The following is a 21,557-nucleotide window of genomic DNA, read 5'->3' as shown; positions in this document are numbered from 1 at the left end:
GTAGTTTCTCAAGACAGTTTCGACACTGTACTCAGTCCTTTTCTATAAAGCTAGTTCTAATTCCTATAGGAAGAGCAGCAAATTGATTGCAATCCGGTGTAGGAGGCTTGAGGTTAGAACGGACAACTTTTAGGACGTCCACGGCAAATTTTGCCATCAAAACAGAGTAGAAGCGTTGGCTTGTGATATGTACAAAGTTTGGAATCAAGTTCTCTAAGGTAGTTGCTTCAGATGTATTTGGGTCTCCGAATTAGGGCTAGCGTTCAAACCCCGAAATGACATGTCAGTTACTGAGAAATAGGATTTTCAACGTGCCGTCTCCAAGGATAGCACGATATGGTTATTGGTCCAGGTAGATAAGTGAGCTGTACGGTAGTCCTACTATACACATAGAAACAGACTAGCAAACCCTGCAGCAGAACTTTAGCCCTGCCCAGGATTTGAACAAAGCTTATAAAGCCATATAACTGCCATCAGAATGCAAAAGTCTTTCAAATCTATTCCCTCTCTAATTGGCATGCGCTCCTCTACGAATGCTGCACGTGAAATCGGTGAGACTTCCACCAAAATGACCACATTAACCATGCTAATTGTCAATTTGAAATATTTAGTTCCTATGAACCCCCCCCGATCTAGGAACGGGAACCAATCCTATCATAATTGAAGAGGATTGTGCTCCTTTAGGATCGGCACTTAACCCTATCAATGTTGAAGAGGACTCCGGGAACTCAATCCTAGCGACGACCAAATCACCTGCCTGCGAAGACCTAGGGAAATCTCAAGCTCCTAAGCGACCCTCTATCTGTTATATGCTCAATTGATGGTGACTTTTGGGCGAGTGAGTCGGCCCGGGCATCGTCTGGATAGTGTCTCAAAGCAAACCCGCGGCTTGGTGGAGATACTACCACCAAATAATGCCATCTGGGCGCTGTGCTCGGCGATGTCAGAAAATGCCCCCGGGTGGGAGCTGTGGAAGGATGGAATTCCGCTTGGGGAAGGTATGCCCAATGTCCCGCGAATCTATATCAAGGCATATGTCGTGTATGTTGACATGGACTGGCGGAAAGAGGTGGCATTCAAGTTAACGCCAGAGACAATCGATGCCCTGGCGGAACTCCATAAATAACAGTCAGTTGATGATGTTGTATTCTTTGTATTGTAGTTAGTTAGAGTCATACACATCGTTCATGGTATCCACACATTGTCGTACACCCAGATTTCTTCTGTCATACTTGGAAATATTTTGTGATGCTGGCAGGATAATTTGAGTTTGCTTTTCACACGAACAGGGGCAGGTGAGACGTACAATGCCTCCAAGCCATCAGGAAGTTTACATCTTAATGATTCAGAGTAGGCTGAAACCATTGATTGAACCAAAGTAGGCAAATTTCGACCAATACACATCATTGAGAGTTCGCCGGTTTTCGGGGCGAAGAAATTGTCAGATCTGCTAGATGCGCAGTTATCCGTGCCTGAGCCTCGAGCAGATACGAGTAATCCATGTCGTCCGTGAGACTTACCATAACAAGTATGTTTGTATCTGTATGTCCTGCGACATGGCTCACATTGCTGCAGAAATCGGAGTTGACGAATCATAGCCCTGTTGTCAGTCAAAAAAAAGTGTGATTGCAGCAGTCAAAGCGCGTCGGGATCACCACTTGCTGCTGGTAGAGAGTTGCTGTCTGGCGCGTAGGGAGTGACCCAATCACGCCCGAATAGCCTAGCCCTAATCCTAGCCCCACCACAACCAAATTTGCATTGTCAGAACATGCAGAGGTGTGACCGCTCGTTGCAATACACAATGTAATACTAGCGGTAAGATAAAGTAAATATATACTATGTCAGGAAGTAGTTTCACACTTCATTGCCCATCCTCAGTAAAAGTCAATTTTGTCTCCAGAGATAATCCCGAATGGTGAACAATCCTCCCAGTCAGGCTCCCACTTTGTTTGAGTCTTCTTCCCAGGTCGTCGAGTCGAAGATGGAGATACCTCAGTTCTTGGTGTCGTATCGATGGTGGGAATACGACGCAAATATCACGCTGCAGGCTTATGATGTGAAACCTATCCTTCAGGGGGTCCGCTTTGGCTTCTTTCCCGATATGGAATCTGCAAAGCGTATACTGGAGAGTCGCCCTTCTACAGTACTAGATTCGTTCCTCGCTGCCATACCAGAGCCGCATGAGCCTCCCTGCCTTTCTGAAATGTCAAATTCAGAGAAAGCGGGAGAGATCCTACGTCGATCGATGCCCGCGCCTCCTCGGTTGATTCCGTGGCGCTGGTTCCCCTCCGCGTCAGGATACCCATCAGACACTCAGGGAATTGCCCAGGAAATCGAAGCGGAAAGTCACTTTCAATTCGGACAAATAGCTTTCGAAGACATTGTTCGCTCCGCGCTTGGTTACAAAGCACCATCAGTAGAATGGTTTCTTCAGCAACACACGGCATTCGGGAATCGTTTCCTGGAGCATATGCGGGCCAACCCAGAGCAAATGAATTTCTATTCAGCAGTGGAGAAGGCTAGTGACCGAAGAACTCCAGGGCAATATACCCGCATATTTTCAGACCACCCAGCTAATTGTTACATACAGCATCTGCGAGAACAAAGTTCATTTGCTCATCAAACGCTTGCCAAATGTCTCGTGGTCTCTCAACTCGATGAGGAACACAACATGCCCCTGCCTGATACTCCCGGCCTTTCATTCGTAGCAGGCCCCATACAACAACTCTTCAAGGAAAACCAATGCAGTCTGGTAGATATGTTCGAAATTCTGAGTGATCTTGCCGTGCAGTTCCACCAAAAATATACGTGCTCCTCCAGGATGAGCTGGACCATCCCCTTTAATGTTTCCCTTGAGAGGTGACAACCCCTCCTCTTGACACAATGGAACACGTTGATGTATGTTGTTCCAAGTTTCTGACCTGCACGAGCCTCGAATCGAACAATCAACTCTCCTGCCCAAGTTACTATTTTATACATCTTTAAGCCAATTTGATATCCATCGTACTTTAATATGCAGAACTTGAAGAGAAATCTCTGCAAGGTCTCCTTTTTGTGCCCGGTTAGCCGTTCTAGAGACGCATCGCTTTCATGGGCTAATGTATCTAGTGAAGCGCTGGAGTTCGGGGAATATTTATTTGGCAATCAAGGGAAAATTTATACCGCGGAATGACCGGCCCTGCAGTGTTGGATGGCGCACAGACTTGATGGCAGGTGTTTCGAATCAAGCTGATAATTGGAGCGAACAGAAAGGAATATTAAGGCGTCACAGCAAGCGAAGTAGTCAAGGGGCATGAGCTATTCCCGCGAGGCACGCCAAAGTCTACTTTCCCAGGGCAAGTCTAGTGAGGATAGCTGCAGATAGAGAGCAGGCAAACATTCTACAACCCAGATCTCCGTAGATCGGGTGAGAGAGTGAACTGATTTTAAATGGCTCTTGCCGTAAACAGGATAACCGAAGATACAGGGGGGCAGGATCCAAATCCTTGGTGGAAACCTTCCCTTTCCTGAGTAGCTGATCAAATAATAAGACCCACCAGGAAATTGTCCAGCATTGGACATGCCAGCATACTAGGGCATTTATTGGCTTGTGGCGCAAGCCATCAAGTGCCAATAGAAAGTCGGTTATCTGAAGCCATGATTTCACAGGAAGAATGGGAATGCTACCCTGTACGGATGGAAGGCTGAGTGTGGTAAGCGTGGAGAGGCGCGTTCTCCAAGATGGCCCTACCTCCTGCCTAGTAGTGCGATACATGAGTGACCCACTAAAGTACTCTTATTTCCATCCCATTTGGGATAGATGCGGACCTGCGAGGGTCTGTTTCCTAACCAGGTGGTCCGAGGTAGCCCAAATTTCCATGGCTTGAACTTGGCCTCGCGCACAGCCTTGCACCGGCCAAGTCTTTTTATTGGTAGTTCAGTTCATCCATTGGCTTGGCAGGACAAGACGTTTTAGATCGTGAAAATGATCACATAGCAGAGGCCACCGGATAACGCAAAATTAGGCGGCCAAAACATGGAGAAATAACAAGAAATTGGTTATACGGGACGCGTGCGCCAGTGAAAATTGTACACAAAGTCCGATGGAAATGGTTGCATGATATACCGCTGCATAAACCCATCATGAAAATGATGGTCATAGTATAAAGGGGGGTGGGAAGAGGAGGCGGAGGCGCGGCTTTTTTTAATATTCCTTTTACCAGTGGGTGGTCCAGGACTCATGTCACACGCAGCATCAAAACCCTTCTCCGAGGACTTCCTTTCCTCAATTTGCAAGCTAAAACATTTAATGCAGTGAATTACGGTGTATTGAAACTGCTAGTAATTACGCGGCTGACATGCTGAGAATCCTAGGAAAGACGGAGCGTTGCTGATCTTCCCATCAGTGCTCGGCAGGGTCAGTCCACATATTGAGTCCCCACACAACTAAGTTTGCCGTAATATGATGATCTAGACTTGTGACTACTAGCGCTATCGCAGAGCCGAAAAGGATGTCTGGTCTTCTCGCGGGCCATTCGAGACTCCCCACTCTGACCAAATAAATGGGGCCCTACGAATTGAAATCAAGGTCTATGACATTATGGAGCTTGACATGGATCTATGAAAGACAAAACGCAAATATATGTGTGATGGTGGCTTTGGCTACGATTGTAGAGGTATGGACAAGTGCGCGGTAGATAGCTTGGCCGCCGCCGATGAGCGTCCTAAAATCCCGGAAAACAATTCCTCAAGGCAGAAGGATCCCTCATTGTATCTTGGAAATTTGGAATATTCGAGATGAAGCCTTTCAAGTGTCAGTAAGGTCCATGCACCCATTAATACAATAGCATACCTGCCAGCTTGCTCGGTTGGGAACGTTCCAGTCCTCTCAAAAATAAACATAAATTGAGCATCCATTTATCTATCAATTTTATCTCCATTGCTCCCAAGCCTCGCTTGAGCTGCTTTGCGTCGCCTGCGTGCAATATAACGAAGAGGAGATTTATTGCGTCTTCTGCGATTAGAAAGTATAAGAATCCATTCAGACCGGATCAAACGTACCTTGACTCTGAGATATGGTTGGATCTACGTAGCTCCATGCACTCAAAGTATCTTTGCATGTCTGGTCGCTCAACTTCGCAAACACTTTCAAGTAGAAATGACTCATGGAAGCTGTGCCGCTGGCTTGGAGGCAATAAAGTAGCTCTATGACTACTGCACGGTCAACCGCTGGAACCTGTCGGACCCATAGCCAAGTAACAATATTCTTTGGTTGGACGACACGATAATCTCCTTTATTTGCAACTGGCGGAGTCGTGGAAGTGGATCCGCCCTCCCGATGACTGCTGCCACCGAAGTGAGCAGCCGCGGAGTCACTTGGTGTACATGCTCCACTCATCGAAAGGGTGGCTTCCGTGTAACATGGCAATATTGTTGGCAAGAGCTTTTTGATGGCATTTGGAATGCACTCCGGAAAATTGGCTGGAATTTGGACTGGTGCTTTACAAATATCGAAAGCTGCTATCCTTATTGAGAATGCGCTTCGACTTGTTAACATCGCACAAAGGTGGTGAATATTGCAGACTTACATGCAGTAATCCTCTTCAGTTGCCTCATTGATCAATGGCTGAGGCTGCCCATTAGGGGCAGACTTTTCTTTTATCATGATTCTTGGGCATCCAATACCCGGGTTTTATTTCAAACTGTCGGCCACGCAGGGTTCCCACAGCCATTCATGCAGCGGTCCTTCAGCCAAAGACAATTTGCCATCTTTGCGGAATTGCAAACGAGCAACAGATTCCCCGTACCTTCTCTACATTAGCGAGGGCTCAGGGTGCGTTAAGAAAGCCACTTACCTTTGCTGCCCCTGCAAAGGCCATTTTTGCCATTCTACACAGAAGAAACCCGTCAAGTCGGCCTTCCGCTCAACACGTTTTGATTCTGTGTCGACAAGGATCACACGATAGGGCGAAATATTATTAAACTGAGATTGGAAATTTCTGGGACGGTCCGGATCATTTGTTTCCTTTTGGGCTTGGGGCCCTAGACTTTGTGGATAGGCCTGCTGGGGAGACATTGATTTTGAAGTCGGGTTGATGCTTAAGCTCGGTGGAATAGCATCAGCCTGAGATTGGTCATTTCGGGCACTATCAGAATCATTTTTGCCATTCTGGACTTGGGGCTGGAAATCAGCCTTATCCATTGGCTTGCGCGGCGTACTTGGCAGGGTTAACGCATCTTGGTGTGAGATACGGGTGTGACGCTTTAGTTCATCTCTTCTAGTGAATGCGGCCCCACAAGGCCAAATCAATGACTTCCTTTCGGTGTCTAGTGACTCTGGGTTAGAATAGCTTGACCTCGAGAATATCAGCAGTTGCTTACGGGTGCAGATGTGACGGTCCAAATAATCAGTTTGTCGGAAAGCCATACCGCAATGTACACAGGTATATGCCCTTTCTCCACAGGCATCGCTTGACTGGGGTGATGGAGGCGGCTCCAAAGTTTGCAAATAGGCAGGCTGCGGGGGTGTTGATTCTGAAGTTGAGTTGTGGCCTGGAGTTCGTGAAACTCTATGATTATCTCGTGAGCTTAGTGATTAAATTCTTAATGGTTGGCCTTGCTCATTTTGTGTACCTTCGTTTTTTGCAGCCTCCCGGCTCTGCAAGCCCAGCATAGGTGCCGCTTCTTTTTAATGACGCTTTGCTGCCAATAGGTTTTAGCAACTTCTGATGGAAAAGTGACACCCTTTTTTGTTCCCCTGTAGCTTTCGCAGCGTTCGTGGCCGGTTCAACGGGGCGGTTTTGGGAAGCAGATCGCATTTCTTGCAAGAAGTCAATATAAAACCCTGGCCTCTGCTACTCATAATGGTGATTACCTTGTCCAACCGCCAGCGTATGGTGAAGAGGACGATTAATTGAACGGTATTGGTGCGAGTTGGAAGAGCTGTGAGCCACGCTGAATTTTGTATCCTGCGCTAGCAAACAACACAATGTTGCCCGAACCGAACTCTGAGACTTCTAATCTCATCAACGTTTGTCAAGGCTTAAAAAAAGACAACCCCGACGAGGAGACGCTCCAAGCTTTGGCGCGAAACCCGACACTGGAAATTCATACGCAAGAAATGGTTGTGCAATTTACAGACAGAGCACAAGAAATGCTGTCACTACTCGCTCGGCACTTTGACCCGGAGTGCACATCAATCACCATTGGGCTTCTTCGGTTTCTATCTTGCCCCTGCGAGCAACTGCACACAGTTTGCGAGCACATATACCCACATTACAACTTTTTGGAAACCTTCCAACACTTTAAGGAGAAACTCGGGCGTTTTCTGAAACTGCTTCCACGCCTTGTGCTCAATGGTCTTGAAACGTTCCATTCAGAGGTTTGATATCTATCATCTTTGGTTCTTGGGATGTTTGGGAATTGGACGGCATTTTGGAAATAATTTTGACTTTCATGGTCAACGGGATCTGGGCGTTAAGATAGCTAAGAATTGAATAACTAGTATTCGTTCTGTATAATGGTCCAATATCACAAGCATTATTTTACTGATTTTACCATCCTCCAGCATACATTTAGGTTTACCCCTCAGGTACACACGCTTTGTTTCTTAGCCCATACCCGAGACGGGGCTTACCTTAATTTGGCCTAGTTGTAGTTTTTGAGCCTAGGAATTGGTTCCTGGGAGGGAACAACCCCAGTCATACAGGATGCCAAGGTGGAGTTTTCCCAGAAGCGGCATCGGCTGACTTCACTGACCAGAGCCTGAGCTCTGTAGCTTTGCTCTAGGGGCTAGGCATATGTCGTATTGATGCTGATCAGTTTCGGATTGCGAGTAATGAGGCCGCAGTAGCACTCGCCGACCCCGACTAGTATGGCGGACTCCATCTGCTCGGTATCGGCACCGTGTATGTCCACTGGACAACGCATCATCCTCTTAGCCTCACCCACAAAGATATCTCGATGGCTAGAGAATGGAGAGAATGGAGAGAATGGAGAGAATGGAGAGAATGGAGAGAATGGAGAGAATGGAGAGAATGGAGAGAATGGAGAGAATGGAGAGAATGGAGAGAATGGAGAGAATGGAGAGAATGGAGAGAATGGAGAGAATGGAGAGAATGGAGAGAATGGAGAGAATGGAGAGAATGGAGAGAATGGAGAGAATGGAGAGAATGGAGAGAATGGAGAGAATGGAGAGAATGGAGAGAATGGAGAGAATGGAGAGAATGGAGAGACGGGAGTGATGGGAGTGATGGGAGTGATGGGAGAGAATGGATTAATCGAAATTTGCGTGTTGCTCTAGGCGCTTATGCGTGGGATACGTCTTTCCTTGGTCTCTTAGGCTTAGCGTATGGTGTCGTGTAGCCCTGTGATCAATCTCCTGTTTCTAGTCTCCTCGCGACGATCCTTATGCCCATGCTTCGTGCACCTTTCGTCGGCGTCATTACGTGGCACCAGAGAACAGTGCACGCGTACTATCTGATATTATATATAAGGCTATAGAATCCTTCCCTTCATACAAGTACAAGACAACAAGTCATATCATCTACACCAACGACTTGCGAGTTAGAGCCACCACGTGATTTTCATTCAGCAATTACCAACTATGGCTTTCAACAACGAACCACGCGAGCTGGTCAACATGGTCAACTGTCCTGCTTGTGGATACTGTAACATGACAGGGGAACCTACCTGCACCGGGATCGTCAAAGACGGCGAAAAAGGAACCAAAGTTTGTGGTGTCAAACTCCCAGCAGTCTTTTAAAACACATATTCCTTTGACGGTAAGAACAGTGTGTCCCCTTTGATTTCAATAGTTTAGAACTGACCTAAATAACCAACACACAGTACCTCAAACTCTCCGTTCAGACATCGACGGTGGATCGTGTGAAAAAGCCTATAAGAATGACCCTCACACAGAATGCTTGGACATATAGGGAGGATGGGGTGTCTTTGTTGAACTGAATGATGTTCTCGATATGATATTCAACATATCACCAGCTTTTATGCTAGTATACTGTCATTACATTGGATGCCCATCGCGTTGCACTATATTTCATTCTTGGTACCTCAACGTTGTAGACTCTTAATGCAAGCAGATATCCAAGTATTCTTCTAAGCTCTGCAAAAGATCAATTTGTATCACATCAGATGATAAAGTACACCCATAATCGCTACTTCTTCTAGCATCACTTCACAGGCCGGATAGAGGATTTCAGGCGAAAGACGCGGCCTGGTACAATCTGGGACATTAGGTGGTGTCAACCGGGGAATGGTTACTAATATACCAAGACCTACTAGCCAGACATATCAAAACTATATGTATGGTGGAAATGCCAAAGCTCAGTATATTAACGGGCAAGGCTAATTGGGAGGCAAAAAGAACATAGATTGAATGAGAGCAAGATGCTGTTCTTACGTCTATACCTAGATATTAATCCCACCAGGATAGCCATTCCGGTGCATAATGGTCGAACCCATCATCACCAAGCAACTCTTGAACCCCCGACCTCCACGCAGTTGGTTTGTCCGTAGCCGTATCTGGAAGATTCAGTCCACTGCTTATCCGAAACTTGGTTCGAATCCATCCCCTTGGGAAATAGCCAGCAAGCTCCCAATCAATGATACCAACAGTGCCAGTCTTCGGGATATCTTCAACAATGATATTTCCAGGGCCAAGGTCGGCATGGTAAAACACAAATTTTGAGCAATCCATACCCATCAATATACACCCTTGTCGGAGGTTGTCAGGAGAATAGTCCTTTTCCGCACCATATTTGACAAGATATGGCTCAAGAGCATTTTTTCCATCCGCGCCACAAAGTTTATCGCATTCTTGGCTCTCGAGAAACTTGCAAACATTCACTATGGCTTTAATGTAGTGTTGTCTCCATTTTTCATCCAGAGTAGGCCAAGCATCCCCAAGTGTTCGGCCTTGGACTCTGCTCAGGAATAGGTAAGACCGGCCATTGTGTTCTGTTTGGTGCAAGACTTTGGGGATCTTGAAATCAGGCTGCTGCTCATGGACGAGCTTCTGTGCGAACTCCAGTGTTGCAGCTTCAGAAGTTATACCTTGGTGGCATAGTTTGACCTTGCAAAAAGCGCTGTTTCCTACAGACCAGACTGCAGAGCTATCCCCAGCATCATACACCAACTTAAATTTTGGATCATCCAAGGGTACGGTCGGAGGAAGGGGGTCAGGCGCGTCGGTGAGAGTGTAACTGAGATCGTCGTCTTCGTCATACCAGGTAAATGTACCAGAAGAGCCTTTTCTGCAGTGGAGTTGGAGGGGCCCAATAAGCCATGTGTTTGCATCCCCGTCCACCTGCGCGATTGACTCCCTGACAGGATCACGCATAGTCTTGACTAGGCAAGCCATGGAGCGTTGTTGATTATGATAATCGTCGAAGAGGGGCTGACAATGATAAAGAAAAAAACTTATAGGATTAAGAAATTTGAGGTGGTATGAAAGAAGGTAAAAGATGGAAGGGGGAAGTTGTGGCTATTATACACGTCCACTTGGGTAAAACATAAATAACGCTGACGCTAGGTCCAATCACAGATTAGTTGGCTGTAAACTAAAAGTGGGCCCCACACAAGACCGTCGTCGATTGGTTTGTGTATTTGCCCCATGAGTTGGGTGGATACAGTATGGATGGATGGACAATACCATTTACCCTGATCCCTCGGTTTTGGAAATACACAGGCTACTCCCGTGGTTAAATAGGTGATTGCCTTCACGGAATTGTCCCAAATTACTTGCGGTGAACTTCAGCCTCACCAGTGAAGGTCTGTGATAGTTCCACATTAACTTGAGAAGGGACTGGGGCACTCCACTACCCCGGGATTTAGTGTCTCCCCATAGAGACGTGATGATATTTATTGAGGCGGCGTCGGGAATCGAACCCAATGCCCGCAGGATGGAAAATGGCAGTAGTTGGGCAAAAATTGACGACAAAAATCCATGGTCAACCGGACATGAATCTATTATCATTATTATTATTTTTCCTCCCTCACACAGTAGTAGCCATAAATTCAACTGACTGTGAACTAGTTGGGAAGGCCACTCGAGGTCGTTCTATGGAAAAGAAAAATGAGTGCCAGGGGTAATATATAAATAATATATAATATATATTTGACATTATGTTGAAAATGTACGATTTGACCAAATGACTTGCTGGCTTTTAACCACTTCATTAAACGGGCTTATTGAAGTCTGAACCCCAGTATCAAGTACCCCTCCACCTACGCATGGTGATAAGTACCAAGGGCTTGGTGGAGTCCAAATGTTGATGATGATGAGAGTCCACCGCGACCCTAGACGGCACTTGCAAATAATTCCCGAATGGGATATGCCTGTGGCGTGAATGATGATATCACAACACATTAGATAACGCACTATTATGCAGCCAAAATACGAGGAGACAGTACACAAGGCTAGATGGGAATAGATATGTGACGTGCGGCTCCATGAACTCATCTTGGAAATGATATACTTGACCGAGCCCTCAGCAGGGGGAAGGGGCATGTGAGAGGTCCTTGAATGCATTAGTGGTAATTTGCAATGGTATTTAGTCTCCGAGGATCATAATATTAGCTGTGCTGCTCCAGATTTCTTACAGGGGAGGGGATGTACGGCCGATCCCCTTTCCCCTAATAACATACGGCGCAGAAAGGAGATCCAGGGGTGCGGCAAGGCATTGTGAGCTACTGACTTCTGCCTTAAATCATAAATTTGGGCCAAATAAATTAGTCTAGTACTAAAGGTTCCCAATTTGGGTGAGAAGCAAGAAAAGAGACAATGATCCATATCTTTACGTCCTCCTTTGAGAGGCCAGGCCCCTGAATTCCAATGTACTGTTTGCTATGATATGGATCCTGAAGTGTCGTAAAAACGTAACGGTCCCAAATTCCGGAATTTGGGGCCAGAATCCCGGGCCTTTGACCTGAGCTCAGGCTTGCATGCACATTCACCGACTGCTAGGCTAACACTGCATATGAGGCTGATTTGCAGAATTGGGTATCATCATGAGTGAAGAAAGCCTTGTAAAGATGCAGCTGCCACTGTGAAATGGAGACAGCCATGGAATGGGTGAAGATCAAGAGGAATACGTCAGATTCATGCGCCCCTCCCTAGCACCGACAACAAAATCTCGTATCAAATCACAATTCCTCAAGCATATTCACCGAAAGACTTGATTGGTCCACTAACGCAGAGGCCGCCTTAGTTGGGGATACTGGAACATGGCCTTTGAATCCCCATTGGGGATATTCAAGGCCTCCGAGATGATTGACTAAGCCGTTGACTCCACAAATGCAGGCTACGAGCTGGAACAGAGGTCTAGAGGCGCCTTGCATACTCTAGCGCGCTATTCAAGTTACTTGCTCTCAGCCTCTGGATACTAGAGTTATTCCACCCCCTCTCTGAGCCGTGCATACTAGTGACAATAAAATGGGATCAGTTGGGGTTACTTCGATACTCATCCACAACGCTGATGGTTGACATTTCCCCTGTCGTACACCGAGACGACATTGCAGCAGGTATTGTCTCACATATATCGTGTCACCTTTCACTTTGACATATCGGATCTACCAATTTGCTAACCAGTCACCGAAGTCTATAATAGTTCCGTTGGTTCCCATCAGTGACCCTGTTGCCACCGTTGGTAATTCACATATCCACCACCAATAGCCCGAGACAATTGCATGAGAAGACTTTATTTTGCTCTTGAGCAAACCGCTATTATGAATCCCCAAACGCTGTTAGAGTATCTACTTACATTCTACCCGGTTTTCCTCATGCTGTTGTTTGTCGTTGTTTTTGTGATCCAAGTGGTCGTCACGAGCAAGACCGAGCAAAAAGACCCGCAGAACAATGAGGGCCAGCATCCCAGACAGACCTGGAACCCGATAGCTTTCAGTCAGACTCAGCCTTTCTCCCGGACCGTCAAACACTGCTTTAACTGGCTCTCAGCTGGTGTGCTTGTGACATTCTTTGCGAATGCGACGATATATACCACCCATGTGTTAATGGCCCGCTCCGAGTATTGGTGGCGCGGGCAGTCTGTAGTGGTGCGTCTCTATGCGCTACGTCTCCTATTGCTATGTTATGTGTTACGTCCTAACAACCGCAGATTTATATCGTGGGCTCTATCTTTGCCTACGCAGTTATTCTTCTCAGCATACTCGATACCAGCTCTTCCCCGACGGCCACTCAGCTCACATGTTGGTCCTTCGCCATTCCCACTGAGCTTATTATTCTTACCACCTCCCTCTCAATTTATACCTCAGTCCACTATGAGCCAGTAGTCGGAGACCCCAACGGAGGCGCAATGCGCTAGGGGATCACCTTTTGGGAGTGCATGGAAGTGGTCCCCAACGGGGTCCGTATATTGATTCTGGTCTCTCTTGTTCTACTCTACTCCACCAAGTCTAGTAATTTCATAGGACTTGATGGAGGCTCAGAGGAAGAGCCAGGTTGTGATACTGAGACAACTCAGCTACTGAGCCCTCCGCGCACAAAGAGTTGTCGTGGTAATGGCCAGATCTATGGTTCAACAAGTGGAACTGCGAGACCCGCAGATACCAAACCACAGAACTCCTGGGCCCGACCAGAAGAATTGCCATCCAGGAGTTGCTTGGAGTATCTCAGTGGCTTCTCCCGTTTTTTTCCATACATGTGGCCCTCCAAGTCCCCCCGCCTACAGGCTGTGGCAGTGATTTGTTTTCTTCTCGTGATTTTCCAGCGAGTTCTCAATGTATGGATACCCATCCAGACTGGAGCGATCATTACATCTTTGGCAAATCAACAAAATGCAAATGACCGCCAACCACCGTGGTTTGAGATCTGCATGTATGTTTTTTACCGGTGGCTGCAGGCAAATGTGGGCTCTTTGCGCTCTGGTCCCTGGATTCCCATCGGCCAGTATTCCTACCTGGAGCTTTCCACAGCTGCCTTCGAACATGTTCACAGTCTCAGCTTGGACTTTCACCTGCGAAACCAGACAGGCGAGCTTCTTTCAGCTCTGAACAAAGGCAAATCAATCAATTCATTCCTGGAGCAAATAATATTTCAGTTCCTTCCTACGCTAGCTGATCTGCTCATCGCAATTGGGTATTTCCTAGTTGCATTTGATGTTTACTACGCCCTCGTGGTTGGAATCTCGGCATTTGTGTATCTTTATATTACCATTTGCATGGCTTAGTGGAATGCGAAGACCAGAAGAAAGATGGTCGATGCTTCGAGGCACGAGGATGCGATCAAGTAAGTTGAGGCAAATACCAAGTATCTGAGTTACAAGAAGATTGACATTCATGCACACGCAGAAACGATTCGTTGGTCTCCTACGAAATGGTGAAATACTTCAATGCGGAACAACACGAGTTTGCCCGATACCGACGCGCTATCTGCAATTACCAGAATACTGAGTACTACACATTTCTCTGTGGGACTCTATTAAACACCAGTCAAAGCACTGTGCTGTTGACCTGTTTACTGGTCACTTGCTTCATCGCTGCATTTCAAGTCTCTACTCTCCAGCAACCAGTGGGTCGGTTTGTTACCTTGTTGATGTACATGGCCCAGCTACAAGGTCCTCTGAGCTTCTTCGGAGCCTTCTATGTCTCCATACAGTCGGCCTTGATCACTGCGGAGCGTATGTTGGAGCTTTTCAAAGAGAAGCCAACAGTCACTGACAGCGATCACGCCTCCCCCTTGGCCACTTGTGAAGGAAGGGTCGAGTTTCAGAATGTTAAATTCTCCTATGATCCGCGGAATCCTATATTGAATGGACTCACGTTCACTTGTCGACCAGGAACCACTACAGCCCTCGTGGGAGAGTCCGGTGGTGGCAAATCTACGGTTCTCCGTCTCCTCTTCCGGTCCTACAACCCTAAACATGGCAAAATCCTCGTCGACGGACATGACGTCCAGGATATCACGATTGATTCTCTGCGCAGGCATATCGGTGTGGTTCCGCAGGATACGATCCTTTCCAACGAGACTTTGATGTACAACTTGAAGATCGCAAATTTAAATGCTAGTGATGAAGATGTGTACCACGCCTGTCGCAATGCCGGTATTCATGCCAAGATCAAGAGTTTTCCAGACGGCTACAACACCAAAGTTGGAGACCGTGGACTGCGCCTCAGCGGCGGTGAGAAGCAACGTGTGGCAATCGCTCGAGCTATCCTCAAAGATTCTCCAATCATACTGCTGGATGAAGCTACGTCCGCGCTCGACACTAAAACCGAAGAGCATATCCAGAATTCCCTTGCAACTTTGTCCAATGGCCGAACCATGCTCATCATTGCCCATCGGCTAAGCACCATCACATCGGCAGACCTCATTCTAGTCATAGAGGAAGGCCAGGTGGTCGAGAGCGGCACGCATGAGGAACTGGTGAAAATGCAAGGCCGTTATTCCCGCATGTGGCGAAAACAAAATGGTGAGACGGACACACCTCAAACCCACGACAAGGTGGTGCGCATTTAAGCAGATCATCTATACAAAGGTTCAAATGATACAAGCCATGCAACCCGCTGAAGGACTATCTGACTTTTGTCTCAAACTGCTTTTGTTTTTCCTGTTTTCTTTACCAAAATCAGACGACCGCATGGGTTCACCAGCACCTATCTCTGCGCAGTTATGATGTAATGATGAAGCCAATATATCAGGATGATTATGCTCTTCAAACAAGGTCCTATTTCCTGATTCGGCTGTTTAAAAGTCGTCACAGTTCGGTTTATAAGGCAACTAAGCCACAGTAGCTAGGCCTGACAAAAAGGCACGTTTTGAACGGCGTTGAATTATGCATCGCTCATTCCGCGAAGCTTCTAAAACTTGTTCCTACCTATTAGTCGGAGATGTTAAGAAATTTGCTGACTGTATCTCCGCAGCATTTGTACTAACTCCGGAGCCATGAAGAGATCCGCTTCCGCTCCTGAGGGATCCCTAGAATGGGGTGGGCTGCCCGGGTAGCCGAGTCCCATCCCTGCCCGTGCATTAGCGCGTCAGGTCACGGGTTTGTCTCAGAATGGCAAAGCCTCATTTGTCTAAGAACGGAGCGAGTAACTCAGCTTCGTACAATATTATTCAAAGTTGTATCTGTCTAGGAGAATGATCCCAGATGGATTCACAGGTAGGCTAGCATTCGCGGAAAGTCTTCGAGACAAATCTCAGCAGATATAAATTGCGCATTTTCTATTGGATAGTCTAGTGCTGCAAACGCCAGTTGCACTTGAGTAGTGAGTGTGTGTGTGGGGACTGCAATCTGTGTTTGCAAGCTTGTAATAGGATCATATGTGGCGCGCACGGATATCATTGGCATTGGATTGGAAACTGGCTACCATTTTCCCTGGGTCTGATTCGTTGCGGGCCGTGCCGACCTGTGACCTACGAATTTATGGGGTTATTTATCCACCAAGGGGAAAAGACGCAAATGGTGGAGCATCTAACATACTGGGCGGATATAGAAAATTCAACCGGAGGAAGAGAGCACGGCATGAAGCCAGAATTGTAAGGGAAATTGCGGATGAAGAAGTCGAGATTCAGGTCAAATTGAATATGAGAATGACGAAGAAGAACCTCGAAATTGAGCCTATTGTATATAGATAAAGTAGGTAGATGACCTATATAGGTTCGATGAAATAATGCGATAGTTTTGAAAAATTTGCATCAGACTTTGTATTGTTAGGGAGTTCTGTGGGTCATGACCCAGCAATACGAATACTGGATGGCTGGACAATACCATCAGTACAGGTGATCCAACACCGTAACCGGCCCTTACATTTTTGGTAAAAAAAAAGAGGAGCGGGTACACTCCAGGTTTGCGGGGGCGACGACCGTTCGACCATACCACACTTTGTTCGCGCGCCAACAGTAAAATGTCTGGTAGTCAGCAGGAGGTTAGTTACTACTAAGGGTTAGTTACCATACAATGGCATAATACATATGAGAAATGCTACAGCAGGTGGCGCAGCCCCCCCTTTACATATGGAAAGTGGGGCGGTATCAGACCCCTGTAATCAGAAGACAAGCCGAACTCCCCCAGCTTCCACATCTACTGACCGGAGCCGCAGACCCCTCATGCTCTATTTCTTCCGCCGTCGACTGAAGGGGGTTTGGGCCGGCTTTTATTTTGATTAGCCATTTGTCCTCGACTGGAAGGCTGCGTTTTGCAAAAGGGCTTTCTAGTTGCTTATACTGAATTTTATCAAAAAGAAACTATACGAGGACGACTGGCCTACCGGTGATGATGATACACGGTCTATGCTTCTCTTAAGCTTGTAACTGTTTCTCTGTGGGATGGAAGTTGATGCATGAACGCTGAAATCATCGCTAGGTGAGGTTTTTGGAGAAAACCTACTGGGGGTTTCAATTGTGTGTAGTCGGCTGCAAGCATCGTTTGCACACAAACATTGGGAAAATATAGGGTGTATACAAGGTGCGTTTGCAGGCATATATGATTGGATGCAAGTGTGGGGCCAGCGTGAGCTCTTCCTTTCAGCGTAAAGAGTTAGAAAAGCCCACATTTTTGATTGCAATCTCGTCGATCCTTTCGCGGAAACCCACTTATTCCTCTTCCTGATAGCCAAATTTGAAAACTACTCGGCGACCCATCACTCAATTGGCCAAACCCCGGTAGATGAGGCGCAAGATTCACTACCTGGCTGTAGCCCTATCGTATACTTCTATTTGATGTAGAGTGAATACATAGTGCACACTGCTCTCCTTCGACTCCTTTTTCTTCTCTTTTTCCCTTAATATTTCTATAACTCGGCCTGACAGGGGCCCTTAATATTTCATTTCATTGTTCTATATTCGCGCCTTCTGAGATTAGGTCCACCACTGATCCGTCATTCATCCCTTCCCTTCTATGATATATCCCACTTCCTCAATTACAACCAAAAGCGATTGGTTTCTGTCCCGATTCACCAAGCCAAATTGCTCCTCAACGGTAAATTGGGCGCCCAAGATATACCCAGTGTCAAGGACCCTGGTTAGTTGCGACAACAAAACAAGACAGCCGCGCCTGGCAACTTCAAACACCGCACACCGGGCTCTCCACTTGCAATGGATCGCAATCCTTTCCTGAAAGAGTACTATGCGAGCGTGGGTCCGCTGCAGCCACCAAAATACTCCCTTATGCCTAATCGTGAGCTGCCAAAATTAACACCAGAAAGCACATATGGTCGACCGAATGGCCATGGCCTGCCCATGCATGCGTCCGTGAATTCCCGGCAAGACCAGGTTTCTCCTTACCCAAACATCCACCGGCCAATGAATGGCGCGCCGTACGAGGGCTCACCTGATTATCGCGCTCGTATGGGCTACCCGCCCCTGGATCGGATTATTTCGAGCTCTCTGCCTTCTGCATCGCATTCAACATTTTCCGTTGCCCAAATGGCGAGTACTCTGCCGCCTGCCGGGTACGATCGGGCTTTTTGCCAAAGCGAGGCGTTTAGAGCATGTCAGGGTAAGGCACGGAGAGCTATACAGGTGTGTTAAGCTAGCAGAAGACGGGCATTTTCGGTGAACTTTTGAACTAACACGAGCTATATAGGCTTGTGACCAATGCCGAGCTAGGAAAGCAAAGTGTGACGAGAGACGACCGAATTGCAGCCACTGTAAACAGAACAATCTTAGCTGTGTCTACAAAGAGGTGTCACCGCACAAACAAGAGAAGACTACCCAGCTGGTATTGGACCGGCTTTCCCAGATAGAGAATCGCATGGAGGAGCGAGATAACCGCATGGATGAGCGTTTTGAAAAAATGCAAATGCAAATGCAAGAGCAAATGCTCAACAAGTTGGGTAAACTACCACCTCAGACTGTCCAAGATCGTCCGGTCCTCCCAGCACCATCTCCACAACCCGTCATCAACCAGGACTTGCTTCTCAGAGCAGAGATGCCTCAGATTCAAGTCTCAACTCCAAATATTTTGGACCTCGGGAGTCAGGATGCAGCAGCTCCGAAAATTGGCCAAAAGCTTGGGCCTATAGAACCGAGGCTCGACAATCAGGAGGCTGGGGGTGATCTCTCCATTCCGGTAGAGCACACTACTGCAGCTCACAAGCTATTGATGTGGCCGTCAATCAAGAGGCTACTACACTCTGCAGAATACGACGAAGAGTATGTGATGCGGTTGGAAGAAGAGCGCGGTCTCATCAGCATATACGGCCAAGGCGAGATCTCATACACAGCAGATGACAGTCAATTACCAACAAATGGTGACCCCAAGGGTGCCCAACCCGATGGAAATTGCGTAGGACCGGATGCTGATGTCGACATCGATGAATTTGGGAACTTGAAACTGGATGCTGTCACTGCTAGGCGCTACTACCATAGCTACTTCGAGCACATGTTTAAGCTTCACCCATTCCTTATGGAAGGTGAGCTAAATATTAAGGTTGATAGCTTCATCCGATGTTATTGTCGCATCAATACCTCACCGAGTTCAGCTTCCAATTATACACGACTACCTCGCGATGGTCCGATACCAGCCAAGAAGAGGCGATCAAACGAGAGGCTGGGTGTGCGTGGCAGGTTCATGGAAGCTATCTCCAATCCGCTGCGGCCACGAGTCGGTAAAAACATTGACAATGCCTTGGTCATGCTGTGCCTGGCCCTCGGAGCTATTTGCGAAGCTCATGCCCCTCTCCCCGGGCCTATCATGGACATGAGGATCAACCACTCTAATCAGCCTATTCCTGTTCCGCTGTCACCATTCATCCCCCCACAGACTATAGATGGGACATGCGTTACCAGCGGTATGCTCCTCCCGGAAAAATCTGATTCGACGGCCACGCAGATGTCGCTTTCGAGCTCTCTGTATTCTATGCCAACCCAGCCTTCTGGCCAATCCTTTCCAAGCAACCCATTCAACAAAAGCGTAAATGGCCTGTCGAGGAGAGATGTGACAAATGCGCGGGATGAACAAGGGAACACGAGGAACTATCAGGCCATTCCTGGTCTGACTCTCTATGGATACGCGACCGCAATATTAGGCCATTTGCAGGGCGGCAACGAGCTAGAAAATGTCCAGTGCGGCTTGCTTGCTGGACTTTATGCCGGCCAGCTGGCTCATCCTTTCCAGAGCCACAGTTGGATTTATCAGGCCTCAAGGGCTTGCCAGATTCTTGTGAGAACCAAGCGATATGAACGACTCGAAGAGGGGGCCACGAAGGACTTGTACAACTTTGCGTACTGGACTTGTCTGCAATTGGAGAGTGATCTTCTCGCAGAGCTTGACATCCCAGCGAGTGGTATTTCCCGTTCCGAAGGTCGGATGGCCATTCCAAAAGGAAAATGGACAATTGGTCTACCGAACGACGATCTCAATGCACCCCAAACGATGATGATGCTGTTTTATTCTGCCCAAATCCATCTACGAAAGGTCTTGAACCGAGTCCATACAGACTTATACAAGGTCAAAAAGCAAGGCCAGTCACGATGGTCATCCACCGTTCAGGAGACTCTGAGCCTAAACCTCGACCTCTGGCGTGATAGCCTACCACAAAACATGCAGTGGCTCGAAAGCGATCCGCCAGCAAACGAAATCAACGCCGCTCGCATGCGTGCTAAGTATTACGGCGCACGGTACATTATCCATCGACCTCTTCTCTACCACGCACTACACTACGGCCACACAGGTGCCCGCGTCGGACCGGTCGGCCAGTCTTTGGTGGACTCACCTACCTCGCAACAATGGTCCCCCTCGATGCTGTACAGCGGTGCTCAGGATCCAACGATGGCGTGTATGTCTGGTGACATGGGCTCTATGCCGGCCGCAGTCTCCACTGACTGGCAGCCCCCCAAAGTCCGCTTACAAGATCTGCCGATGAACCTAAAATCTGCCTGCGACATCTGCATTCAATCGGCTATCAAGAGCACGGAGGCCTTTGATGGTGTGGGTGGACATCGGTTGCTCGTTACCAACATCTTCGGCACTTCCCATGCGTAAGGAATCCTCTGACCCCCGTTTCAAAAGATCACGGATATAGAGACAATACTAAGATATTTCTTCGCAGTCAATTTGGCAATATGCTCGTCCTATCTGCAACCTACATGTCAAGTTTAAAGGAGCTCGTCGAGCCAGAGACACTTGAGCGCCTCCTCGTCAGGACAATAGGTTTCCTCATCCAAAGCAAAAGCATATCCCCCACCCTCCGCGCCGATGCTCGCATCCTCACTGAGATCTACGAGAAGATCTTCCATCGTGCTCCTGACCTGAGGCAAGCCAGCATGAGCAGTCACACTCCAAGCCTGAGCAGCCAAACTACCGGCATGAGCTTCTTTTAAATGTGCATCTAGCGTGAGAGTTATTTTTCTTTCTCGTTCCTGTGGGCTTCGTAACTCGATATCTGATATTTTATATCCTTATGAACACATCATGCATGTCCCTGTCTCTTTAAGCCCGAGCCCTTCCGCGCTCGATATCTGTTATCTGTCTGTCATCTATACTTTGTGGACTACGGTTCTTTTCATTGATGAGTCCCCGAAACCTATCCTATTCAACACTCGGCATTGATACGAGCTTTATTCGTGGTGATTGGTTGGTGTGACTTTTTTCATACGT

At 47.5% G+C, this 21,557-nt stretch overlaps 7 protein-coding genes across 7 annotated transcripts; 5 read left to right on the top strand and 2 right to left on the bottom strand.

The window, feature by feature from the left end:
• Nucleotides 1-1,912: 1,912 nt before the first annotated feature.
• On the top strand, nucleotides 1,913-2,863 carry N7471_010675 (uncharacterized protein; the record flags this gene model as incomplete). The annotated part of the gene is made up of 1 exon (XM_057283394.1): nucleotides 1,913-2,863. One exon carries the CDS (start codon nucleotides 1,913-1,915, stop codon nucleotides 2,861-2,863), a length of 951 nt encoding a protein of 316 aa, XP_057132373.1.
• Nucleotides 2,864-5,671: 2,808 nt separating this feature from the next.
• N7471_010674 (C2H2 type zinc finger domain protein) lies at nucleotides 5,672-6,406 on the bottom strand (the record flags this gene model as incomplete). The annotated part of the gene is made up of 3 exons (XM_057283393.1): nucleotides 5,672-5,786; nucleotides 5,835-6,315; nucleotides 6,361-6,406. The coding sequence occupies 3 exons, from the start codon at nucleotides 6,404-6,406 to the stop codon at nucleotides 5,672-5,674; spliced, it is 642 nt and encodes a 213-aa protein (XP_057132372.1).
• A 1,446-nt stretch (nucleotides 6,407-7,852) lies between these two features.
• N7471_010673 (uncharacterized protein) lies at nucleotides 7,853-8,281 on the top strand (the record flags this gene model as incomplete). The annotated part of the gene is made up of 1 exon (XM_057283392.1): nucleotides 7,853-8,281. One exon carries the CDS (start codon nucleotides 7,853-7,855, stop codon nucleotides 8,279-8,281), a length of 429 nt encoding a protein of 142 aa, XP_057132371.1.
• Nucleotides 8,282-9,412: 1,131 nt separating this feature from the next.
• Nucleotides 9,413-10,336, bottom strand: N7471_010672 (uncharacterized protein; the record flags this gene model as incomplete). The annotated part of the gene is made up of 1 exon (XM_057283391.1): nucleotides 9,413-10,336. The coding sequence occupies one exon, from the start codon at nucleotides 10,334-10,336 to the stop codon at nucleotides 9,413-9,415; it is 924 nt and encodes a 307-aa protein (XP_057132370.1).
• Nucleotides 10,337-12,723: 2,387 nt separating this feature from the next.
• On the top strand, nucleotides 12,724-13,319 carry N7471_010671 (uncharacterized protein; the record flags this gene model as incomplete). The annotated part of the gene is made up of 2 exons (XM_057283390.1): nucleotides 12,724-13,050; nucleotides 13,113-13,319. 2 exons carry the CDS (start codon nucleotides 12,724-12,726, stop codon nucleotides 13,317-13,319), a joined length of 534 nt encoding a protein of 177 aa, XP_057132369.1.
• A 336-nt stretch (nucleotides 13,320-13,655) lies between these two features.
• Nucleotides 13,656-15,472, top strand: N7471_010670 (uncharacterized protein; the record flags this gene model as incomplete). The annotated part of the gene is made up of 3 exons (XM_057283389.1): nucleotides 13,656-14,132; nucleotides 14,184-14,242; nucleotides 14,305-15,472. 3 exons carry the CDS (start codon nucleotides 13,656-13,658, stop codon nucleotides 15,470-15,472), a joined length of 1,704 nt encoding a protein of 567 aa, XP_057132368.1.
• Nucleotides 15,473-18,052: 2,580 nt separating this feature from the next.
• N7471_010669 (transcriptional regulator family TF) lies at nucleotides 18,053-21,280 on the top strand (the record flags this gene model as incomplete). Its single annotated transcript, XM_057283388.1, has 3 exons — nucleotides 18,053-18,478; nucleotides 18,543-20,938; nucleotides 21,010-21,280. The coding sequence occupies 3 exons, from the start codon at nucleotides 18,053-18,055 to the stop codon at nucleotides 21,278-21,280; spliced, it is 3,093 nt and encodes a 1,030-aa protein (XP_057132367.1).
• Between the last annotated feature and the right edge of the window lie 277 nt (nucleotides 21,281-21,557).

This window comes from Penicillium samsonianum (assembly GCF_028829775.1).
Source record: "Penicillium samsonianum strain IBT 33392 chromosome Unknown utg000006l_segment0_segment0, whole genome shotgun sequence".
Taxonomy (NCBI): Eukaryota; Fungi; Ascomycota; class Eurotiomycetes; order Eurotiales; family Aspergillaceae; genus Penicillium; species Penicillium samsonianum.
The sequence above is the reverse complement of the archived record's forward strand: the minus strand, read 5'-3'. Positions and strand labels throughout refer to the sequence as shown.